Source organism: Wyeomyia smithii, chromosome 3, assembly GCF_029784165.1.
Source record: "Wyeomyia smithii strain HCP4-BCI-WySm-NY-G18 chromosome 3, ASM2978416v1, whole genome shotgun sequence".
Classification (NCBI taxonomy): domain Eukaryota; kingdom Metazoa; phylum Arthropoda; class Insecta; order Diptera; family Culicidae; genus Wyeomyia; species Wyeomyia smithii.
This window is the reverse complement of record NC_073696.1, coordinates 35579756-35605807: the sequence shown is the minus strand read 5'-3', so window position 1 is coordinate 35605807 and position 26052 is coordinate 35579756. Positions and strand designations below refer to the sequence as shown.

The following is a 26052-nucleotide window of genomic DNA, read 5'->3' as shown; positions in this document are numbered from 1 at the left end:
CTACCCTTATCTTATAATGATTCGGGCAAACCGGCTAAATGTTGACTGCAATTATTGATAACATGTCAGACAGTTTTGAGCGATTTCTTGAGGTTTTTACATGGTAAGTGATATTCTAAGTGATATTTGGTACATTAATTGTGTCCCAAAACAAAGTGAAGCCAACTATGACAGCAGAGAAAGTAGTTTTGGGATAAATGGTACAGAAATAGATGTTCGTAACGCATGTAGGCTACCATACCATTCCCTTGACTAATACAGACAAATGTCTTCTTCTTCCTCACCTTTGTATACCTCATTGGCCTTATAGACCTTGCTATCTGCGCTACACTGAGAGAAAAACACTTAATAATTCCATAAGTTACAACTTATGAACATGTATAATGTTGATTTCATTAAACACTTATGCATTACATATCAAGCTTTTAAATCTCATAGGTATATTTTAAGATTCTCATATAAACGTCATGTGCATCCCATACGCGTAACTTATGATTTTCATAAACGTCAACATTGTGAAAATTCTATATGCATATCCTATAAAATCTGCAAAATGGCAGACCAGTATTACAGTGGATAAATAATCATGCAGAAACTGGGTTGAAAATTGGAGCAAAAAACTGTAAGTACTTCTCTACAAATCCTACAATTACATCATGTCATCTATGTTTATTCTAGCAACTAATAAGGGATCCTTGTGGAGCAAAATCATAAGGGGTTCTTATGGAACTCAATAGTTATTTTTTCTGAGTGTAGTATTTGTGGTCGATTTCACTATTACAAGTTTTATTTTTGGTTGCAAATAATCAACACGCTGGTAGTAACAAAAAATTTCCTCCTGCCCCGAGCTTTTATTCTAGTTGTTAGCCGATTTTTAGTTTTATTTCATCTGTTTTTCCACTGAAACAAAGTTTGTTGAAACAAGTAACACTTATGAACTAGGATTCATAAGTGAAATATTTTTCGAAATTGAATATCAGCTGATTTTTTGGTTGGAAACAAAACGATTTTATAAAAATACTCGACTAAGCCTGTATTGGTGAGATCTGGCGTAGAAAGCTCTATAGACCTTTTTGCGTACAAATGTGTTAGTGCCATTAGTTGAGGAAAATAGTTACGAATATCTGTTTTGTTTGCAATGCAATGTTTTTGGCAGCTGGTCAAATATTCAGTTGAACACTCATTATGTCTTTTGAACTTGTTCCTGGATAATTTTTTTCATTCGTGATCAGAAATCGAAAGAAGCTGCTGAACATAATCGACCAAAAATGGTAAAAAGTGATAAAAATCGAAGCAACGAGATGCGATGATTTACAGTTTGGAGTAAACAAAAGCAACTTTACACGGGTTTACACGTTTACTAGTGTGCGTAGGTGAAAAGTCACTTATCTCTATTGTCTAAAAGAAAAAGTGTAATACCTAGTGCCCAGAGTTGCCGGAAACGCGAATATGGGTTTCCTAGATTGGTACAAGTTTTTCACTGCCATACAACAGGTCCAATAAACTTTTTCTTGCGATGAAGGGAGTGTTTTCAATATGGTTTGCATCCGCTTGCAGGAATGTAAATGTTTATGTTTCTTTCTGAAGCGGTACAGAAATCGTGTTGTGATTTCTGTAAGCATTTGAAGTCTTCGGAATCATCAAAATTTGCGTACTGTATCCAGCTTTTTACGCACCACAATGGCTTTCACCGGATCAAATGGAGACCGAAAAACTATTTGTATTTGTTGTTTATTGACTGGAAGTGAATGTTATTTTTTTCAAATAAACAAATTTGTGGCCCGAAGGAGAGTTTTTCTTTGCTTCTTTCAAGTAAAAATTTTGCAAGTGGTTGTAACAGCCATTATTACATAGTCGCGAGCTTGTAGCACGTGCAAAATATATGATAGTATGTGTTGTTACTTGACTCGAGAAGAATGTTATTGCTTTTCATGTAACAATTTTGTTGCCAGCTGGAGATTTTTTTCTTATTACTTTTCAAGCAGCAAGTAAACATTTTGCGTATACAAAACTCAACACACTTTAATGGCAACATTGCTCAATGAAACTATAGTATTGTGCGAAAGCAACCCAAAACAACACTAATAATGGGAAGACACCATTGTCGTTGTTCTATCTGTCTTTATATGTACTGTCAAACAATTTCAAAACAGAGGAAGGTCAACTTTTCATTTTCGAATTTTCTGAGTTGTAACGCTTGTAACACTGAACATCCTTTCTCTTTTCCCCACACAATAGGTTGTTTGCTCAATTGTAATGAAACTGACAGGTAATTTTCATTGCAATTTTGACAGTGTCGCTACTCTATATACATTTACAGGCACTCTACCCTAGACATATGTATCACTTGTGAATTTTCCGAAAAAGTTGTTTTGAAATAAACTACTTGAAAGTCCGATCTTCTGAAAAAACTTCTTTACCTACTCATCTGTCATCCTAATGACAAATCATGCGATACTGTGAATTCCATTGTCTCCACTTTGTCTTCGCAAACCAATATGTCTTCATACTAAAAGGCATGTCCTCCAATCTGGCATCTTTGCTTCATTTGTTTATTTCTATATACCCGAAGTCTATGGGTTTTATGCCGGAAGTTTTATACTTGCAATGGAGCAGCTGCAAGCCGAAATTTATTCCAAAGGTTGTATGATTATTTATTTATGGCAAAATATTTACAATATTATAAGTATTTATCACTACATTTTTGGGTGTTTCTTTATCTAGGTACATGAAGACTTCATATCACATTTTTGAGGAAAAATGTAAATACATCCCCTAGGAAATATCACAAGAAACATACTAACTGAATGCAGCTAATCATCTGACTAATATACTGATCAAATCGGATTTCGCTTGATTTCGATTTTCTATTGATCGGCTGTCAGTCAAACATGTGCAACAAACAATCGATTAGTAGTCCAAAATCAATCGATCTCACCGACGAAACCCTAATAAATCTGAGGAAAAGTAGGTGAAATTTTATGAAGATTGCAGTCGAACGTGCTCCCCATTGAAAATTCACACGATTTCCCTAGACTAAGTTGGATTTCGTCAGTGTGATCGATCTAAAAGTATTCACGAAAACAAATACTGAAGACACGAGCACTGGATTGAAGACATTGACACTGTCGAAGTGATGCCAAGGTGACAGATAAACAATAAATATCGAGATATTTTAACCATATAATATTTTCCATGACAACGAAGTTATCTAGGACTAAATGGATTAACCTGAAGAAGAAAAACACAGACGGAAGTCACGTTTCGTCTCCTTTCCTCTTACCGCGAAGAAAATCTACACTTTTCCATCCATTACTCGTACCATTCTCTTCACCATGGTTAGGTTCTTTTTTCGACGACACTGGTTTTTTTTTCTTTTTCAAGGAACAGGCAAAATACAGCCAGGATGAAAGCCTTATTAGGTCATTCTGCAAAATCCAATCAAAATAAACCAAAAAATGACATCAATCGCAAACAGAGTGTTGAATATTATTAGCTCTCATAATGACGTCAATATCTCATTTTAGGCTATTACGAGTCGCCGGCTAGGTTTGTGTAACCGTTTTAGTGCTTTGTTTCGCTGAAAATAGCCGCGTTTTGTTTAAATGCGTCCAGACTTTCGCGCCTAGACTTAACCACATACATATTCCACCATCTCCAAGCTTCTTCCAACTTTCAACAACATTAAACATGCATTTGCGCTACGGATTACAATATCCGTTAGCGCACTACTTGAAAATCCACTACAAGCTGAAAAACTTGTCATCCACAACTTCAATTCAACTCGACAATGTAAACCGTGTCTCCCCTCCAACGGTTCCATTATTTGCTCCAGCAATAACCGGTACTTATCACTGGAGCTGCGCTTCTTTCGGTGGAACAAAAGTGTTCCCAAAGTGTGTCGGTCGCCTAAGAAGCCTCAATGCTTTCTCGAATGCGCGAAGTATTCGAAACGGCGATAGAATGAAAGCAAGAAAAAAAAGAACCGGAAATTCGTTATTTATGATAAAACTTTGCTCTCTCTCGCGCGGGCAGTGCGACGTTCTTGTCACCCTCCGGGTGTAACAACGGAACGAAAGGAATACTCGTTTTGTCTGCGGAAACAACGTTCAACAGGGAAGTGCTGCAGTGACAGGCGCGGGTTACCGATTTCCATTAGCGGTACGCGCGTGTAACGTTGGCTTCTGCTGCCGCTGCTGCTGCTACTGGTTAGTGCGGCATAATTTGTGGATAAGCTTGCGCCAGGGAAGCAGGTTGGAAATGGTTCATAAACTGTCGGGGCGAGGATTCGGTGCTGCACTCGGTTTCTTTTTTCTCGCAAAGGGAAAAGGTGAAAACCAGTAACAAGAATCATGGCGACGACAGGACTCCGATCTGCACTTGCCCACTCACACACACAACAGCAGCACAGCACAGCGGGAGATAGCATCGACGGGTTTTCCTCTACCCGGATTATTTAAAGGTTGAAATTTGAGGGAGAACACATCGCCAACATGGGATCTATACGTTTCGGTAACCGCTTGTGAAGACAGGCCAAAAAAAAATTTCAATTCAACCAGCTGCACAGAAAAAAAGTGCTGAAATCGTTCTTAGTATCATCGCATCGTTTGCAGCTTTAAGCTCCATTAGCGATATTGAGGTTTATTAGCAGAAACTCATCCATTTTCCACCTGAGCACCGGGACAATAGATTGTACTTTTACGAGATGAAAAATCTTGTGAATTAAACCCTCCACACCGTGACGACTGCTATCCGTTACGTGCACCACCCGTACTATGTGTACGTGCGGGAAAATGGCTAGAACAATAAAAAGCTGGAAACTCGGCTAATTGGAGCTGCTAACTATGTGGCACATTACACAGGATGAATCTTTCCAGCGGTCAAGAACTTGAAGCTGTTGTGATAAACTATGCCTGCGAGTTATAGTTTCATGCACGTCGCAATTGGTGTGAAATATTATTAATTGTTGTGAATGAAAAAAAAAAGATAAGAAAAATTTAAAATCGGGTCATCCGGTAGCGCAAGTTGTAATGAAAAATGAGACAAAGACTGACTAACCAAAAGCGGTGGGAAATAAGGAAAACAGAAGGTAAGCATGTAATACAGAAGAGAAGAATGCTGCACAACTGCAGGCTCAAAAACAGGACGCACTAGCTAAGAGTGTGAGAGTGTGTGGCTGTGACACCGACCTGGCTTTAATGGAAACGACTTTTCCACCGACCGGCATATTTTCCTTCACGTAAATCGGACCATAAACTGTGTTGTCCCACACCGGTGGATTGTTTGCCCGATCGACGACGTCAATCTGCACCTCGACCGTACGTGACAGCGGCGGGTATCCTTTGTCCTGGGCCATTGCCTCCAGTTTGTATGTTTCGCGCTGTTTTTATTCAGTTTTCAAAAAAAATTTTTTTTTTCGTTTATTGATTCGTCCGTTCGAGTGTGTCCGATTGGATTTGATTGTGAGCGTGAGTGTGTGTATGTGTGGTATTGCGTATGTCGAAAAAACAATACAGGAGTGAAAAAATGACGGCGAGAAAAACGCGAGACCCGGTAATTACGATACGTGTCACGTCCGTTAGTCCCCGGTTACAAAAATCGGTCGAACACGTCAAAAAAATTGCGTTCATGTTGCGGGGAATTTCGATGCCGTCGGTTAGCGTCGAGGCGCAGCGGTTGGTGCAGGTGAGCGAGTGAGAAAAATAGAGCAAAAAACAAACAGTCGATAATCACACTAATATACGTTTTTCAATTATAGAGATGGAACTCTTATTCATTTTCGATGTGGAAAATTATTATTTAATAATGAAAGAAGAAATGGAAGATTCTCGGAAAAGCCGGCAAAATTCGACGAGGTCAGCAAAAAAGTTGATCGGTAGCCTTCGGCAGCAGTTTAATGGTCTTGACGATTTGTGTCGGAGGAGGAAAATAGCAGCAGTCTGGAGAGCAGCGGAATGGTTTCTGGCACTTAGCTTACGATGGGTTTGAAAAGATGTCTGTTAGTTGCGATAAAGGTATTACTAGCTATAATAATATTAGGAAACTAAGGAGCTAGAAATATTTATCTTAGCAAATATCCATTCAGCACGTGGAAAATTTCTCCGTCAAAAATCGAGTTGAAGAAATGTTCCGCGAGGCTTGAACTGGGTTAGTATTAGCCTACACAGGGCCATTGTGACTTCATCCTTCACTGGAAAATGGGGCGAACGCTTGGATAAAACCCAACCCCACCCTCAAAACGTAACGTTTTACCACCCCCTTTTTCCGAAAGGATGAAGCACACAACGGCCGTTATTCTACTGTTCGTTCGTTCGTTCACGACTCGATCGAACGCCACGCTCGGACTGGGAAGTGGTTTTAGCGGAGACACATCCCATGGTTACGTTACCTACGTTATGTTACGTTATCGTCGAGTAAGCGAATATACCAACCTTGCTTTAATCGATGTGACTACCGTACCGACAGTGACATTTTCTTTAATGTGAATGGGGCCGTAGATATTGCGATCCCAGATCGGCGGCTTATTGTTACGATCGACCACATCGAGCTCGACGTCGACGTCGGCGGTGGAGGGCGGATCGCCCCGGTCGGAGGCGTACACCTTCAAGCGGTATCGCTCGCGCTGGGTAGCGGTTTTCCGAATTGTGTCACACAGAACATGATTTGCAATTTCGGTTAATTTAAGGTTTAGTTTGAAATTGTTTTTTTTTTTTGTTTTTAACGAACAAACAATAATCGTTTTAGAGGTTCATCGAATTTTCAGATATTTTTTTTTTAATGGCGGTTCAAATCGATCGGTTCAACCAAACGCAAAATCATAGAAGAAAAAGAAAGAAATGAAAGAAAATTAAATCGATTGCCAGTAGATAAATCAGTTTTTTAAACAATATTACTTGTAAAATCGAGAAACAACTAAGCACAATATTCTGACAAATACTATATTATTCACATACTGAAACAGAAGCTGCGATACACAAAACAGATAACGAATGAGAAAAGAGTTTGTTTCGTGAGGACAGGAAAATGCTGTTTGTTGTATTAACGACTGACGTGTTGGCGTGTTGTGCTGAGAGAAGTACTGCGAATTTCGAAATAGGGTTCCACTAGCGTTCGCTAGAGGCGCCTCACGATAGCCAATTCATTTTTATGGCATTTTTACATGTAGATGATGCATATGTTAGAGACTGCGAAGAGTGAGTGAGCGTTTGCATGTGTGCAGTGTTGGCAGTTTTTCGAATGTTGAGATGTCAGCTACAGTTTGCATAATCAGCTCTAGCAGCTACGGCGGGATATGGGAACTAAACGAAACCGGTTTAAACTGATAATTCTAACGATAATACTTAAAGTTACTCTGAAACTGATGAATGTTTATTAGTACAAATTTTGACGGCTGGCTACCACAGATGAATTATTCGAAACTTAGTAACGAATGATCGCTAGAGATGGCAAAATTTAGAACTAGCTCTGTGTTCAAACAGATAGCGATAAACACTTAGAATTAGGGCGTTTGATTACTAATTGGGAGCTATTGGTCAATTGCTGAGACTTCTAGTAGCGCTACTTACAGGGTAGCATCCCTTTGATTGTTTTTTATACAAAGTCACAGGCGATTATGGTCGACAAACGATTGTTTTACCAAGAAAACAACAGAGAAAAAAAGCAATTAAACCAACAAACCAACTCAAGTAGGTGCATCATAATCTAGAACTTAAATATATATAAAATAACAAATCATATAACGAACTTAATGCTATATCGAATAGCTCTCCGCACTAGAGTTCGAGTGAGAAAGAAACACTGAAACCGGACGTAAGTTTCCGTTCAGATTTTCTTTCGCCTCGTGTCAAGCAAACCCAAAATTCGCGACGTTTCTGCGCGGGCATGCAAGGAAAGTACAAAAACACATTCCAACTCAAAATTCAGATCGAATCAGGAGAAACTTATAAAATGCCACTAAAGAATTGCTTTCTTTGCAAGTGTGTTATCTTATTTTCTTTTGTTTCATCACATTATTCGGGGATTCCGAGGGAGCTGGGGATAGGAAATGTGAGTTCAAACAAAATATTAACCAACTGAAAGCTAAACGGTACAAAAATTGATAATCGAAAACCAAAAAACAGTTTCTCACACAAAAATGCCGCCAGTTTCCTAATTGATTCTTTTCTTTTTTTTTCGACGAATCTCAAAAAATCATGTGTTCGTCAGGCCGTTTACAAAAACCTTCCGGTTCCAGTTGTGTCGTACGCCCCATTACAACATGTCGCGAAAATGTCACTTCTTAACTGCGTGCCGTTCGAAAACTTAAAACATTCTACGCAAGAAAGTGTCTACACAGGCAAATAACATCTAAATCGATCGTCGCTGGAAAAATCTGCTGTCAGGCCAAAATTTGGTGTTGCCTCTGGTACTCCCTAAAAAAAAGTTCTCCTACACGATCAGCCTAGATCAGCAATAGTATTATTTTGTTTTCCGGGTAAAATACATGCTGGCAAAAAAGACGTCAAAAATGTTATAATCACATAGTGTACGGCGCTTGCACCAAAACGTCAAAAATCTATTATTTTGGTACGCCCAAAAACAAGTTGGGAAACCCGAAACCCGCCGTCCGCGACCGAATGCATGCATTTGCTTCATTTACTGAGCGATTTTTCGAGGAAAAAATAATCAACAAATTCGGTATTTCGAGTTTCCCAAAAAAATTATCGCAAACTGAAACTATTCAAATAACCACAAATTTTGTGCCGAAGAAATAGAGGTTCACCCACAGCATTTCGGGATGCAATGTACACTATATGCGAGTCTAAAACATATACTCTAAATTTATATAGTAAATAGTTATTAGATTTGCGAGAAATGATCAGTGGTGCGCTTGAAAGTATACCAAAACCAAATAACGGAAAGCAGCTGCAAACACGTGGTGCACTAAAATAGAAATAAGACAATACTTTCACTGGTGCAGAGATTGTGTCGGTCAAAGGTGCGGTTTACAGTGCGACAAAAAATCAGTGCCGGAAGATGCAAGGTTCCACGTACGCGACTCCTGCGGCAGGAGGGCAACTCCAGCACACGGTTGACGGTCTACACAGACACTTGGTGCAGTGGGGTGATGCGTTTCGCAAAACGGTACTGTGAACCTAACACAAGATATAGCAACTGATAAATATATAATCTGTGCTGCAAAAGGAAGAAAAAGCGTTTTTTTTTTTGCTATCGTCAACCACTTGTGCTCTTCCTGGATGATATTTTCCGTGTTTTATGTTTAGCTGTAAAAAGTGCTACAAACCGGGAGAGACTGTTTCGTTTGTGTGCTGGCTGGAGCTTCGCGTGTTCACTACCAGATGGACATTGAAAGGGTGAACCTGTTGCAACCTGTTGTGGTGTTTACAATCACCAACCACCAACACAAGCAAAACAATCCCTGCGGGATATCGGTGAGCTTATCTGTTAGCATATTCGTATCACTACAGCATACAACGGTAAATCAAACGTTAGAAAATCATAAATACATTTACGAAAATGGTGCAGTTATTTGAAATAAATCTTCAAATTAGAAACTAAACTGAAAACAGAAATAAATAAATCATTATGCTTGAGGCGTCTGCATATAAACTCCTGACATCGCATCTTTTTCGACTGTCAAACTGAACGTCAAATATTTATCATGTCTGCGGCAGCCATTCTAAATTAATCCTCGAAGTACATTTCGATACCCTTAAATGCAATTATTTGTTTTAAGAAATAATTGGTATTCTAAAATTAAAAATCCTAACAACTTCTGATCATTGAAAAGTAGACAAAAATTATACCGAGAGTGAGTCAGAATAAGTAGGCAAATTAAGATAACGGACACACAAAAACTTACGTCTAGCGGCTTCTTCAGTACGATCCAGCCGGACTCCGGTTGGATTTCGAAGTACTCCAGGTCATTCGGACTGTGCGGTGCACTGAGCGTGTACACGATGGCCCCGTTGTTATCCGCGTCCTCATCGGAAGCCGACACGCGCAAGATATTCGTACCAATGCTGGCGTCTTGTTTGACGTTTTCTACGTATTTCTAAAATGTTTAATAGCAATATTAGAACTTTTTCATTCAGAACAAATCCAGTTGGAATCTTACCTGTCGATCAAACAACGGAGGATTATCGTTCACATCGGTAATTTCGACCGTGAAAGAGCAAACACCCTCCAAGCTGGGTTCGCCTTGATCGGTGGCTTTCACCGTAACCGACACAAACTTTCCATCGTCGCCTTCACGATCGAAAACTTTGTTCGTGGAAACCTCGCCCGTTTCTTCGTCCACCGTAAATTTGGTGCCTTTCTGATTCGGTTGCTGAACAATCGAGTATTTCACCTAGCAAAATGAAGAGTAATAAAATAAACGTAATCATTTAAAGATTCACATCCCTCAACATACCTGCCCGTTAACACCCTTATCCTCGTCGGTTGCTTGCACTTTGATCACTGGACTCCCGTTGGGAGCCCCTTCCTCGACCTTCGGATAGTACGTGCCGCAATCCTTGAACACCGGTTTGTTATCGTTCACGTCCGTTATGAACACCACGACAACAGCTGTAGATGTGTGGATCGTCGCATCGCCATTGATGCAGCACGATCCATCATCCATAGCTGTCACATTCAGCTCATACTTGTCGCGATCCAGCGAAATCCCTTTGCTGTGCAACCGAATTACACCGGTGATTTCCTCGATCACGAACTGACCACTGCTGGTGCCACCGCCCACAAAACCAAACCGCACATTGTCGCCGTCCTTATCGGACGCTACCACGGTGGTCACCAGAGTATTTGGACCGGCGTTCTCATCCACATTCGGGGTGTACACTTGCTGCGAGAATTTTGGCTCTTCATCGTTCTTGTTCTTGGTATAGACACGAACGGTGGCTGTTCCGGTTTTAGCCGGTTCGCCCTTATCTTTGGCCGTGACCACAAACTCATAGTACGCATTGTTGTTGTCCGCGTCCAGCTGCTTGTTGTTCACGATGATACCGTTGGAGTCGACAGCGAAATGATCGTCGGAAACCAAGTACTCGATTTCGGCGTTCGCTCCCGAGTCGGCATCCATGGCCTTCACCTTGAGGATGCTGGTACCGAGTGGGATATCTTCGTCTACGTTGTGTGCCTGATAATCTGGCAGTTCGAACTTGGGGGCGTTATCGTTCACGTCGGTGACACGGATTGTGAGCTGGAAGGAGATTAAGGTAACCAATTAATTAGATTGGAATCAAACTTATAGCTATAATTCATAGTTTATTCTGCGATATTGTTTTATCTAGTGGATTGAGCCAACGTAAATTTCTGATTTTTTTTTTTGGGTTTTAGCTACCAGGATTAGTATTAAAAAAACTGCTAATATTGAATGCTTTCAATTCTGCGAATGCAAATTGTGTGTTACGGTGACCAATTGATGCCAGATAACTTAAAGTGAGACCGTTCAAATGTACATAACGATCAAAGGCATAGCGGATTGTCATACCCGTAGAGGATTTTCAAAAAGAATCCGGGCTGTCGATTCGCTTTATCAGTTACAAGCTGCTGATGCTGTCGGAAGGATGGTTTAGAGTAGTGTTCGACATCGGAACGAAAACGTTGGGTCCGCGTTCCTGTCCGGTCCGGTCCGGTAAAAAATCGGAACTTACTCGTTCCGGTCCGATTTCGGTCCGGTCCGATTGGCTTCGTTCCGGTTCCGGTCCGGAGTCCGGTCCGAAGTCCGGGAACAAAAGTTGCCAGTTTTTTCGAAAGCGTTATTTTAGTGAAAAAATTATCATAAAGACTTTTATGCATGTGTGCAGTGTTTGACTGAATCAGAACAATAAAAACTATATTTTGCAATTTGTTTTTCTATTTTTTTATAATATTTTTTTTAATTGAAAAATTTGGAGTGTAGTAACAAAAAAAACTGGTTCTACAATTTTCCTAGTTTTGGAACATTCATTTGAGTAGAGCTGGTACCGACTGACTGACACGAAAATAGAAACTTTAGAGATCAAATGTCTGAAAAAAAAGAAACTAGAAAGAAACCGAAAAGAGACCAAAATGAGACCATAAAAATAAATTGATAAAGAAGAAATTCAGACTTAGAAGCGAAAAAAAACTATAAAAACTATTGTTATAGAACTATGAAAACTATTTCACCTTTATCTCTTTCAGTTGTTCGTCGACTTGAGCAAGTTCCTGCATAAAGTTCTGCACAACTTTCGCTCTTTTTAAATCCAATCAGTTTGCAACTTTCGCCTTCTCACGATTTTTTGCTTCCATAAATTAATCCGACACTTTGAATAAATGATTTACAGAAAGTATTATTCAAAATATTTCGAGGAAACCTAAAAATCCGCAGGATAAACCACAAAAATTTCAATATTCGCGTTAAAAAGGCGCGTAAAAATAATGCCAAAAATTTCGTAAAAAGGAAACGAAATGAGAGTTTTTCAAGAACTCGCTAAATCTTCGAAGGGTTTCGCGTCAACTCGACTGAAGGGATGCTAGTAGCCTCTCAAAAGTCAATAAAACATTGTAGGTGTGAAGCCTTACTACCCGAAGTAACTTTAGAAAATGTTTGCTGTGCATTTGTAAAGGGCTGTTGTTTTTTAATAAATCGATATTTCTGAATTACAACAAGAGATATAGAAAAGTTGTCAAGGGATGACTTTTAGAAAAGTAACTAAATTTTTAAAAAAATATATTGTCAAAATTGATTTTAGGATTCTATGGTAATTTTTTTAAACATAAAGTTATGTTAAAAAACGGGTTTTCAGATTTATTTCAAAATAAGTTTTTTAGATTGACAATTAAGTTGCCCAAAATTCATTTGAACAAAGAAAAAAGTTTGTCTAGCAATTTTTTTTTGTGTCCTTCTAGAAGTACGGTAAGGTACACGGAAGCAAGCTGAAATCCGGGCAAGATGTAATAAGAGCCATCATTTCGGTCGTTGATGGTGTATCCAACTGTCAAAGTCGTTCAAAGACATTGAAGTTACTATGCGCAAGTTGTGTTTTTGTTTGCTTTTAGCTCTTAGTGAATTCAGTGAAAACATTTTTACAAAAGGTAACATTTGCTGGGAAAAGTATTATGTTATACATTTTTACCGAAGAACTGGTTGTCAGTTGAACATTCTGTGTTGATTGAGTGTAATCATATAAATAAATGCGCAATAAGTCTTTATTTCGGCAAGAATTTTCATCGTTTCAGTTTGCTCCTTACATCTTCGCCTCTGGGGAAAGTTCAAACGTAGATTCGAATAAACTAATTCTACATCGTAATTGGTTATCTTCATCTAGAATCCATCATGGCCCGAATCGATTTTCGAGATTAATCACTTCAAAATTTAGTGTTGCTATTTGCCCTACTATTTTTTCGATAACTAAAAAGCATCATTAATGTTTGGAACCAATAAATTAAACTTCCTTTTCTGGAATTTTTTAGGTAACTTTCAAGTTGAACATTGAAAATTGTTTCAACTAGCCCGTGTTACCTTAATGAGTTAGATATAAGTTGTTCAGGAATGACTTCTAACGAATTGTCTGAACGTTCTTTTGAAAATATTGAAAAAAAAAATAATTTAAGATCCTACACTGAAAAAAAGTTGACACAAAAAGTGACCTCGAAAAAATTGGTCATGTCATATTTTTTCAAAATAAGTTTTTTGAATAGAAAATTCAGTTGCCTAAAACACTTCTAAAAAAGCAACAGTGGGCACTCTTAAAAAGTAGGAGGGTGGTATTCAAGACACGACCGTATGACGTTGACTACCGTATTCTTAAAAAAAAAATATTCCATTGAAGCAAATAGTAGAGGGAATTGCAACGCTTCTTTTACAAAACTTCTGTAACAAAATTTCGAGGCTCCAAAAGGTACCAGTTTCCGATTATTCTCGTCCAGAATTCCAGCCATTTTAGTATTTTGCAGTAGCCATTTATTACTAACAGCCACCAGCATAACGGGTGAAACCGGCACGAGATGACCGGTACTATTTTGTCTTTCCTCCTTTCAGCTGCTAACACCTAGCGCTGTCGTGAAATTAATACCAACATAAACATGCATTTTTGCAAGGTTTTTTTCCGCTAGCAACAGCAATTGTAAAACATAAAATTCAACTAACCGCTTCTATTATAAAACTGCGAGGCACCAAAAGGTGCCAGTTGCCGATTTCTTGTTTACTTGTTTAGCCACCAGCATCACGGGTCAAACCGGCACGAGATGACCGGTACTACTTTGTTTTTCCTCCTTTTAGCTGCTAACACCGAGCGTCCGTATGTACCCGGTACGGTTTAATAATGAAACTGATGGGGTGAAATGTTCGAACGATACGTTTTATACCAAGGCTTCGTCAGATAATTAGAAAAAGGGAGGGGCTACATAGATGATGGAATGGTAGAGACAAATGTTTCTTGAAAGCTGCGCCGGCCGCTGTCGTAATTTTAACACCAACACAAACATGCATTTTTGCAAGGTTTTTTCCGCTAGCAGCAGCATTTGGTAAAACAGAAAATTCAATTAGCCGCTTCTGTACCAAAATTTCGAGGCACCAAAAGGTGCCAGTTGCCGATTATAGTTACTGGTTAGTCCGTCCAGAATTCCAGCCATTTAAGTGTTTTGCAGTAGCCATTTACTACTAAAACCACCAGCATTACGGGTGAAACCGGCACGAGATGACCGGTACTATTTTGTATTTCCTCCTTTCAGCTGCTATCACCTAGCGTCCGCATGTCACTGGTGCGGTTTTGGAATCAGAATGATGGGGCGCCGGCCGCTGTCGTAAAATTAACACCAACAAAAAGATGCATATTTGCAAGGTTTTTTCCGCTAGCAGCAGCATAAACATCGGAAACAGAAAGAGACAACAACAATAACAACAAAGTCAGATCGATTGTATCCGTTAGTGTCGACTGCGCTTGGGAAGAGAGGTAGTGATTGGCTGCGCGGTATGATTTAGACAATCGATATTAATTACCAATTTTTCAATAGTGTATCTCAAACAATAGTTTGTTTATGTTACATAAATTTAACCGTAAAAGAATTTCTGATCGATTGATGCCAAAACCTCGAAAACCTGATTATAGATGACTGCAAAATAAGCGCTCAAAACCTGACCACTTTTCTCTGGTTTTCCCTGGTTGAACTACTAGATTTTCAAATTCAGGGGCCTAACTTCGATATAGACGTTAGTCAACGTCAAAAGAAAAAAATCTCTGACAATTTTTTTTTGCGTTTTCACGTTTTTTGCCTCTGAAACCAAATCCGTTCTGTATAACAAGAGTTTCTAGGGAATTTCTAAATTTTTATTTAAAAACATTGGAAAAATTAATTTTGAGATCCTACACTGGTTTTTTTTTTCAAAAACAAAAAGTAGTATTTAAAAAATATTCGGTCATAACAGATTTTTTTCAAAATAAGTTTTTTTAATAAGATAGACAATTTCGTAGCTTACTTTTTTTTTGCACAAACCAAAGCGGGCTTTAAAATTGTTTTCTTCCCCTTCGTGTTGCTATGTTTGTTTTTGTTATAGATAATTCTAAATTGACGGGAAGTGCTTGGTTGTAAAATGATACGTTCAAGAAAATATCGCGAGGAAGAAGGGCAAAAAGTGCTTTTAAGAACCCCGAAGTTGGCGCCTATGATTACAGCTGTTACAGCAGAATTGAGTTTGATTACGCAGGTCTTGCTGTTAAGCCGCTGTCGACTTTGGTTGAAACCAACAACCAGGCTTTTTCAGAACCGGCAGAATCAAGCCAATTGGCTCACAGGTTTTCACGTTGATACTTCCGTTGAAAGGAATGGTTCAATAAATAAAACTAAAGACATGCAGTAAGATGATTTGAAGACATGATGAAAGATGAAAAGTGATTTGAAATATCAATTTTTTTTCTGTATTCCTGGTAGAGCGGCCTGGCCTAAATTATAACTTTTGTCACATGTTTTTACTGTTCTCTCGAATTGTTCGCAAAATTGCGTTGAAAAAGCCTTCCAGTTGAACTCGAACGCCTTGGCGCTGTTGTATGTTCGAACCCTGATTCGGGAGAAACTGTTAGAGTCAATAGGATCGCTAGCCTCGTAATTGTTCTGTACACTATAACGATTGGCTGCGAAGTCTGAGCCGAATAAAAACAGATGGGCAAGTTCCGAAACGGAGTGTATTACCTGGGCTTTGCTTTTGCTTTATAAGAGCAAGCGCACCGGTGAGTTGCCATTTGAGTTGCTATTTTTACAACGCTGGCCGTTGCTATTTTGGATAGCAACCGATTTTCGCACCGGTCGTTGCTAATGGGGATTACCAATTCCACTATTTCTTTTTCACACCGGCAGTTGCCAATTTCTGAAGACCGTCACTAGCCAGCGTTGGCAAAATGTTTGTTTGTGATGTATTTCGCATATTTTTTTGCGGATCTAGTAATAACCAACTTATCCGTCAGTCAATCGTTTCCGGAATGATCTACGTTCTTTCTACTTCATAAAATGTTCCCTCCATTTCACATAACTTTGTTTTAACTTTGTTTCCGTTCTCCCAAGTTATCGATAACATAAATCTTTTGCAGATTTTTTCACTTGTGCGTACATAAATTTTTTCATCCTTATATGTTTATTTAAAGTAATTCCGTAAAACTGGGCACGTCCCGCAACGTTGGCTTAAATGACTATTCTACTGAAAGCTGGCGAACTGTCATTAGTTGTATTCTGTATTTCATGCTGTCTCGGTTCCCACAGTTTGCTATTATTATTTGAAAATTTGCCGCCAAAAAGAACTTAAAGATAGAGCGCGTAAATTGTTTTCGATTATTTGATTGATTCTAGTGATGAAGAAAGTGATTTCGCAAAACAAATTTCCTTATACGCGATTAAGAAAATGGTTTTTGGAAAGATTCGGGGCGACTTTCAACCTAGTAAATACCCAAAAAAACGCCATACGGAGGAAGGTGCCATCCAGCGTTTTAACAACGGTCTATACCGATGACCATTTCCAACGCCGCTTTCGAACGCATCTTAGGTTGTTTTTGAAGATTGAAACAGCGGTAAAGGAGAAAAATGGATTTTTATACAACAACCGAACGAAAAGGGAAAATAGTTAGTAATACTCCCGAGCAGATTTGCTCAAACCCTCCAGGTTTATTGAATATTGGCCAATCTTGTGAGGATTTGAGCTTTCCGCATCGTTTAGGTTGCAGACCAAAATGCCAACCAAAATGGTCATCTCAATAAAAAAAACCTATACAAAATGTTTACCTGCCCGAAAAAACACCCTGTGCAAAATTTTAGCTCAATCGGAAATAAAATTGAGTAGTGGTTCACGCCGACACTTGCGTCCTACGACGTGTTTAACAAGCGCAGCAAAACACTTCGTCTTCCGAGGCCGACCAACTGAGTCCCCATCCAAAACACTCGTCATCTTCGTAATATTATTACGAACATTCACTATCGAGCACAAGAAAAAACAACAGTTTGACATTTCATCAAATAGCAACGATTCGGCTCGTTGCTATCGCGTTGCCAAATTTAATAACTCGCTACTACCCGAGGTGGGGATTGCTATTCCCCAAACCAACATAGCAACGCCCGGTGCGGTTGCCGCGTTATGGTGGGAGTTGCCAAACTAGCTTTAGAAACTTCAATTTAGCCACTGGTGGGCTTGCTCTAAAAGCAAGCTGCAAAGCTGGTCACCGGCAACTACGTTTTCAAACGCTGCGAAAAAAATCGTGATGAGAGTGCCTGTTTTTTTTTTCAGAATATGTTGCTAATTTGTATCTGCCGTTTTTTCCCGATGTCATTTTCTGTTGCACAACATATACCTCTTTCAACATCGCCTGCTTATTTGAACAAGAAATGGAAAAAGAGGCTTTTAGGTGAAAAAGAGACTTTAAAGACCTTTTGTCGATAAAAGAGACTTTTTAGAGACTAGCTTAAAAATAGAGACCAAATCTCTAAACAAAAACCTGCTACCAGTCCTCTTTGAGCTAATATTTTAGTAAAAGTAGCTGCCGGATTCTTTCCCTACCTAGTCTGTTTCTGCGTGATGTGACGAAGCAGTAGCAAAATTAAATTAGTAAAAAAATGTAACAATCAATGTTTTTCTAATTTTATAAGAACCATGTGATTATTTAAAACATATGTTCCAGGTTAGAACGGCTACAAGGCCATATGGGTTGACTTTAACAAAAACAGCGAAGAACATAAAAAAAATGAACAACTTGCTGCGTTCTATGACCTAAATTGAATATTTTTTTTTTTACCGAAAATGTCCGGGGTCCGGAAAGCATTACCCGGTCCGTTCCGAAGTCCGGATGGCTCCGTTCCGGTCCGGTCCGGAAAATAATCGGACTTTAAAGGTTCCGGTCCGATCGGACTTCGGACCGGACTTTTACCGGACCCTACCCGGTCCGATGTCGAACACTAGTTTAGAGTTGAGATAAACGTCAAGATCTTTCACGACTTCCACACGTTTCATGTATGACCCTTGATCTTGTTATTTCAAAACGGTAGGTTTTCGGGTCGAAATGATTATACACTTTTCAACACCAAGAGTCATTCGGTTGATATGACACCACGCAGCACATTGTGTCAGGCGAGACTGTAGAATGTAACAAACAACCTACGAGGTATGAAATACGGTGTCTTGCCAGCCGCGTTGTGAAAAATTATTCCAAAACCATTTGTAAGCACTATTGTATTCTATAAGCAGCTGGTTAAAAATTGGTTGTATTATTGCGCTCTACTACTTGCCACAATAAGTCCAATACAACCTTCCATTGCTTGACAGTAACCGTAATGAGGTAATTTGTTGTACTGTTCCTGCACACACACCAGAACAGAACACCACTTTTTTTCAAGGGGAAATCTTTCGTCGCGAGGAAAATGATTCACTTGTGTTGGTTATGATTTGTATTGATGAAAGATTTGTATTGATGAAAGATAAAACAGTAAGATTTTTGGTAGGTTTTGTACATTTTGAGAAGATAGGTGCTGACATTTATGCGCCAGCATGAACACCGTTTTGTGAACCTCTTATTGTAAATAGCTCTAGAAAGTAATTGTTTACGTTTGTTTTATCAAAAAACTGAGTGCTAGGAACGTCAGAACCAGCTCGAACCAGTCCTCGTGGGAGTTTTAGTCAAAGAACTGCGAAAAGAAATGTTACAGCCACTTAGGAAGCACGGTGACTAAAGGCGGGCGGACGTGTGTTCTAAGCGGTAGATTCTTTCGAGGGAACGACCACAGACGTAACACTGGAACCTATCTCCATCGCCACAGAAAACGTTCATGTCAAATTTTCAATCGAATAACAGTCACCGCGCGAAAAAGTCGTCTGGGGCGCTGTCATGCAATCTCATGCATATTTTGTAGTTCCCCATTTGACACATGCAGTAACGCTGGCGCTGATGTCGAAATACATGACGCAGCGCGAACACGACAGCAGATGGTGCTAGTGTTACTAATGTAAAGTACTGGAATCATCCAAGCGATGATTTTATTGAACATTTGTTTGACGTGTTATGTCTGTTAGTCTGTGGAACGACTTTCCAATACTACATCTACTACAGTGGCGGTGACAAAGGTTAACGAAGCGTCGGTCAGCTATCAGTGACCGTCTATGCGTATTGATAATCAAGAGCAGATTATTCAATGTATACGCATCGACAAACGGCCCGATGACGTGAAGGAGAAAAAGCTTTTTGACAAAACAAACGGGGAGTACCAAACACATGATACAAAGATCGTCATCGAGGACGCAAACACACAGCATGGATGGGAGCATTTGTTCCGTTCCATTATTGGTAGACAAAGTCTTTATACCACCAGTAATAAGAATGGCCTCAGGTTGGCGAGCTTCGTCGCAACCTAAGGTATGGCAAGCTAACAACGCTCTAACGACGACATTCTTTAGATGACCAAGGCTCAAACATCGACTCAGATCACCATTCCGTTGCAGGAAAAAATTCGCGCCCGGCTAGCCAATGCATACAAGTCGAGCACTTCTAGGAAAATTCAATCGGACACTCAGAGGTTGTCAGCTAACCGAGTTGCTGCTGAGTGAACTCGGAAAGTTGGAGTGTGGAAGGGTGAACCAATTGGGGACCAAGTCAGTGCTGGGACGATGATGGCAGCAAATGGTGTGACACGCCAATTGAGGGAAAGTTGAAGATGCACCAACTCAAGTAACGCCAGCACTGCGAATGATCTCTTGTGGAAGCGGAAATATGTCTCTCCAGGCACATCACGAGGAGTTTCTATAGAAAAGTAAATTGAATACGAGACCGAATCGTGTCAATCCTTACGATGTGCAACGACAGGGAAAGGAACCTTGTATCCTATGAAAAACTGGTGGCCGTGCGTTGGAAATACCATTTCGAGGTGTTGTTAAAAGACGAGGGTAGAGCTGTCGACAGAAACAGGAGGGAAATTGGAGAGGATAGACAAGCTGTGGATCCGCCAAGCTCATCTAAAAAGTTTTTGTAGATGATAAAATACCATCATTTTCCTTATCCAGAATTAGAGAAGAGATAAACTACTAGAAGAGAACTTGTTAATCGGATTCGGCCAGTTTACTTGTCCTGTAAAAAGGCTACCAACTCGATTGCAGCAATTATCGCGGCATAACACTCCTCAATTCTGCATGCAAAATTATCTCCCGTTTCCCGCTATAAACTGAGGCCGTTGCGGGAAGCCTTTGTCAGAGAGTATCAGTTTTGTTTGCGAGAAGAAAGATCCACAATGCACCAAAGTCGTCGAATCCTTGACAAGTTCGAAGAAGTAAACTTGCAGACTTATTATCTGTTTATAGACTTTTAAAAGACATACGGTTCAGTTAAGCGCAACGAGTTATGGAAGATTATGCTTAAACATGGTTTCCCAACAAAACTCATTAAGCTGATTCGTGCTGGTGAGGTGAGGGATTCGATTTTTTTTACCCCATAACCGTTTGGCATGTGCTCGGGTACCCACCCAAATAAATTAACTTTTCCAATTCACCATCGATTCTAGATCTTGACCCGTCAAATAATTTTTATTTGTTTTAGGCATTCGGGACCGACAAGACCACATCTGGTACTTTAAATCCGAATCTTCGGGACCATGTTCCGGTGAGACAAATTAGTACAAATGTCAACAAAACCGAAAAACATGTGCATCAACATTCATGAAATCACTTTAGTTGATTTTCATGCATTCTGAGTCCACCTGATGAGTCGTATCCGAAGTGTTCTGTGCGGAGTAAGTTTCGGTGGGGCTCTTTATGGCCTAAGAGCTTCTTGGGAACCTGCTCCAAAGTGGCCAATCAAATCCTGGGGTAATTTGATGAATTTCGGGATAAAGATTGCTAGAGTTTAATCCACACATGTTAGTTAGCCATACCTATGGAACTTGTTTCGTAGAAGCCATTTCGAGGAAAATTCGGCAGATGGACTTAGAATGAATAAAAGTCAACTCTTAGAGTTATTTGATGAATTTTGATACCAACATTGTTTACTTGTGTTGCTGTGATATTGTGATATTGTTAAACTTTGCCTTCGATCTTAAACATGATCCCGAATATCCGAATTTGCGTGAACCATATGGGGACAAACGGTCCCTTATACCACAGACTAACAGACGTAACACTGGAACCTAGCTCCATCGCCACAAAAAACGTTCATTTCAAATTTTCAATCGAATAACAGTCAACGCGCGAGAACGTCGTCTGGGGCGCTGTAATGCAATCTCATACATATTTTGTAGTTCCCCATTTGACACATGCAGTAACGCTGGCGCTGTTGTCGAAATACATGACGCAGCGCGAACAAGACAGCAGATGGTGCTAGTGTTATTAAAGTAAAGTACTGGAATCATCCAAACGATGATTTTATTGAAAATTTGTTCGACGTGTTATGTCTGTTAGTCTGTGCTTATACTATTCAAATCGCCTTCTAGGGTGCAATACAGAGCGATGGCGTGCAAAGAATTATCTTAAAGTCTTATATGCTCCATGGCTTTGCAGTCGTTAATAATCGGATGTTATTGGACCCTCAACGGGTTACGGCCTGCTGAGATCGCGAAAGCAAGCATGTCCGCACGAATTTTACTCTTCACAGAACACTAATTCCCCCTTCGTTACCTTACGGCTAAAAGTGTTGGACGATGAAGAAGGCTGACCAGCGAGAACTCCAATTCCTAGGAGGGCTTAGGGTCCTGCGTTTAATACTCAGTCGCAAACAGGTCAACGATGTGAAGCACATTCGCATGAACCGCGCAGGCGTCACGTGACACGAATGTCAGTGGAATGATGGGCGAAGTTGAAATTTAGCAAAAAGCCGGATGAAATTTCCCGGAACTCCAGAATCCCGGGAAAGAATCATTCAAATTCCGGGAAATATTTTTTTCAAAAAAATTATTGAAAAATCGATTTGAAATTATAGATTCTGCGCGCAAAAGTTGGATTGTGCGGAATCACATAAATATTATGTTTTATTGGTTTTGTTCAAAACATTTTGCATTTAACGACTTATCTGGTTTTATCCATATGCATTCGGTTCCACGTTAGTGGCGTCAGTACCTACATTCTGTTGCAACAAGGCTCGTTATTGGCTGTTTCGTTTGTTGACAGTGATTAGGGATGCACTAGCCTTTGATACGCACCGACTCGCGAAAGTAACCAGCGGTTTTTCGAGCGCCCCAAAACTGATCGTTTGCCCGAAACCGAAGTCTACCGAATTATCACGATTTTGTGTGTATGATACATATTCTGAATTCGGTCTCTGTCAATGTATTCATTGCGCAACTCTTGCGTTATCCTTTTGAAACGTATGAGCCGTTGCGAACCAGAGTGGTCTATGTGCCATCGAGCAAATTGTTCAGGAGAAGCATTTTTCGAAAAATCTCTGTATAAAATAAATTTCTGTTCAACGGATTCTTTCAAACAAAATGTTCTAATATAAAGGTTATGAAGTGGTTTCTTTGTGAAATCGGTGATTTTATCTCACCAATCATAGACCACTCTGACGTCATATATATATTCACTGGAATCCTCGAATCGTTTCGGAACAGAGTGGTCGTTCTGTTCCGCAACGGCTCATATGTTGGTTAGAGCTTGAACTTTTGCGTGTAACTGACTTCGTGAACTCAAGAAAAGAAAGGTATTACTTCAAGCGCAATCCGAACTTTTCGGTTTAGAACGTGACCAAGGTATCAATTCTTCTGTCTAGTTTGTCCGGCAGACAATGAAACGGTCCGAACGTCATGTTTTTAAGATAGGAAGGCCGAAACGATAAACATAATAAGGAAAACGAATCTCGTGTTTGGTGTTGCCGAAATGAATCGTAATGTACGACGAGACGTATATTGAAGCAGACGTCAAGCGGATCCCCGACCTGAGGTTTTTCGTCGGCAAGTCCTGCCTGGATGTTCCAAGGCAAGAAGTGCTCTGTGTGGCTGGTAGTCTGTGGATGCGACGATTTCAGCAGGCATAGGCGCATAATCAGCATCAATGGCCAAATGCGTTCTTCCTCCAGTCTCACGAAACTGACACTCTGTTTTGACCGGATCTGGCATCGTGATATTGTACGAAACCGGTGATGGAGTGGTACGAAGCCAACGATGCTGTTTTTGTGCCGAATCCGCCCAACTCACCAAAACTTCACCTAATAGAAAAGCTCTTAGCAATTATGAACGGATAGCTCCAAAAAACAGGAAAGGTACTCAAAAGCAACCAGGATTTGAAAAAAAGAGTACATGAAAGTATGTCAGGTAACATTCATTAATGATGTAACTTTCTTGGGTTTTTCCGGTTGGGATATCTCCGACCCTTCTAAAACTAGTGTAACAAATTCTTACCTCCAACTTGATTTCACAACTGATAAGAAAATTTAGGGTAGTTAATCACTGATCCACAGTAATTGCAGGTTGAAATGTATTTTGAAATAACGGTCCCAGCCTATGTTTCTACATTTTTACATTAAAAATATTGTCTAAGTTTAATAAACGTTGATTTGTAATATTTGTGTACAGTACAGTGCCAACGAGATTGTATGGAGAAAAGATTCTCATCTCAAAAAAAGGATGATGCAAAATTTCAATCGGACTTCAATGTTTCACTCTTTTGATCAATTAAAAAATGTACAGGAAGCTCACGAAATTATGAATATCGTTTTTTTGTATGCTGAATGACTTAAAAATGAATGAAATAAATTTCGTTCAGCGATCGAGCTCGAAAGTTTCGTCTCCTCAAAAAATGTCTTCATCAAAATTTCAGCTCAATAAAACTTCTGAAATACGTGTCCAAAAGCGGTCAAAGTCGACTGATGATGATAAGTTCATGAAATGTTTGATATCGACGGGGACCTTTTCAAGAAATTCGAAAAGTCGATTTTCATTGGCCCTATATTGTACAGGATTGAAAATCTTCACTGAAATATGTGTTTTCGCCGACGACTGAAAACTGTTCAATATTAGCCGACTCTCGAATTGAAACCACTAAAAAATTTATTAGAAATGCCCTACGTTTTCGAAAAATATTTGTAAATGCTCGAAAACTCGAACAATTTGTTTGAATTAAAAAAAACAACTTTTAAAATGCGAAAAATTACTCTCGCACATGTAAATATCTGTCAAAATCCGCCATATTGCGAGAAATGGTGCGCAAATACAAGCAGCCTTGGGTACAAATCACCAGAAACTCTAATAAAAGTCTTTCATAATCCCTAATTTTATTGCTTCAAAATTATCTACATTTCTAAGCGAAGTTAAATGTTGCAATATTCCATATGAAATTTTCACTTCGGTTTGAGCTTTGAACAGGGTTCTACAACTTATCATTTATTTGTAAAAATAATCATTCCAAGCAATATTGCAAGTTACAACGCAAATACTCCACTTACCTCAACTGACGTAGAAAATCCTCCCGAATCTTCCGTAGCCGTTACCACCAGCGAATAAACGTGCGGTTGCCTCAAGTCTTCGAAGTCCAGTTCTTTGGCAAGCTTCACAATACCGGAAGTGGGCCCGATATTAAACGTGCCGGCGCCCTGACCTTGAGCCTTCAGTGTGTAACGAATCTCCCGGTCGGCAAACGATTTCGCTTTTACCGAGATAATGCTAAAACAAAACAATCGTCAATCAATCTAATCCTTACAAGTATTGAAATTAAACTCACTCCGAGTCCTTCTTCTGATTCTCCGGGATCTCAGCCTCATAGCTCGGCATGTAAAACTGCGGGGCCCGCTTGCCGCCTACGATCGAGAGCCGTTCCTCCGGGGTGCTTTGGAAACGTCGGTCATCCACCTTGCCATTCTGATCTTCGGCTTTCACGTACAGCACGTATTCCATATCCAGCTGGAATAGATCAGTGCCACGCGTACGAACAACACCGGACCGTTCATCAACTTCGAAACGGCCCCCAGTTCGGTCCCGAACGATAAAGTAATGAATGTTGTGATCGGTATCGGGATCCCTGGCCTGCAAGGTGAACACTGGTGTATTTGGGGGAGCATTCAACTGCACCACCGCTTGCATTGGCAGGGGACGATTGATGAAGTACGGAGGTTCATCGTTGACGTCCTTAACATGAATGATCACCCGTTGATTGTCGGTATCTGTGGGCAGAGAAAAAAAACGACGCAAATTAGTGTTGAGATTGATTGCAAACAGTTCGCTTCACTTACATTTCAAACCAGCTGCAGTATGATGGATGCATTTTCCGACCAGGTTTTCCCGGAAATGTAGCGAGTGGTGCGTGAAATGAGAGCGAGAAGAAGAAAAAAAGCAAACAAATATTAATTCCGCTGCGACTGTAATAGCTTGTGAAAACTTTTAAACGAGGACGTTGTCGTTGGAGTAAACATCAATCGAAACTGATACTAGTGCTGTCGTATTTTATAATGATGTTTTGTTTGTTTTTAAAAAAAAACTGAAGGAATACGGGTATCAAACACATGTTTGCAACCTGTTTTTGAATTGCTTCTCCGAATTGTACTAGAGACGATAAATCGTTCCGCCCAGTTTAATCCCGGTTTGACACACTTTTTACAGAAGACATTGCACAATTTTGGTCATCCTTTTTTGCAGACGGGTTTGGCTCAG

General features: G+C 39.8%; 1 protein-coding gene across 2 annotated transcripts in view; it reads right to left on the bottom strand.

Annotated features, from left to right (window-relative positions):
- Positions 1-25642, bottom strand: part of LOC129731065 (neural-cadherin) — a 393666-nt gene extending 368024 nt beyond the window's left edge. Inside the window, exons 1-7 of one of the 2 annotated variants that reach the window (XM_055690805.1) lie at positions 25635-25642; positions 25127-25565; positions 24852-25068; positions 10415-11200; positions 10118-10351; positions 9863-10054; positions 6432-6622 (exon numbers count right to left, since the gene is read on the bottom strand). In XM_055690805.1, coding sequence (XP_055546780.1) covers positions 6432-6622; positions 9863-10054; positions 10118-10351; positions 10415-11200; positions 24852-25068; positions 25127-25485 — 1979 coding nt within the window. In that variant the 5' untranslated portion in view covers positions 25486-25565; positions 25635-25642. Of the gene's footprint in view, positions 1-5189; positions 5381-6431; positions 6623-9862; positions 10055-10117; positions 10352-10414; positions 11201-24851; positions 25069-25126; positions 25566-25634 lie in introns of both variants that reach the window. The other variant, XM_055690804.1, reaches the window with a different exon arrangement.
- Between the last annotated feature and the right edge of the window lie 410 nt (positions 25643-26052).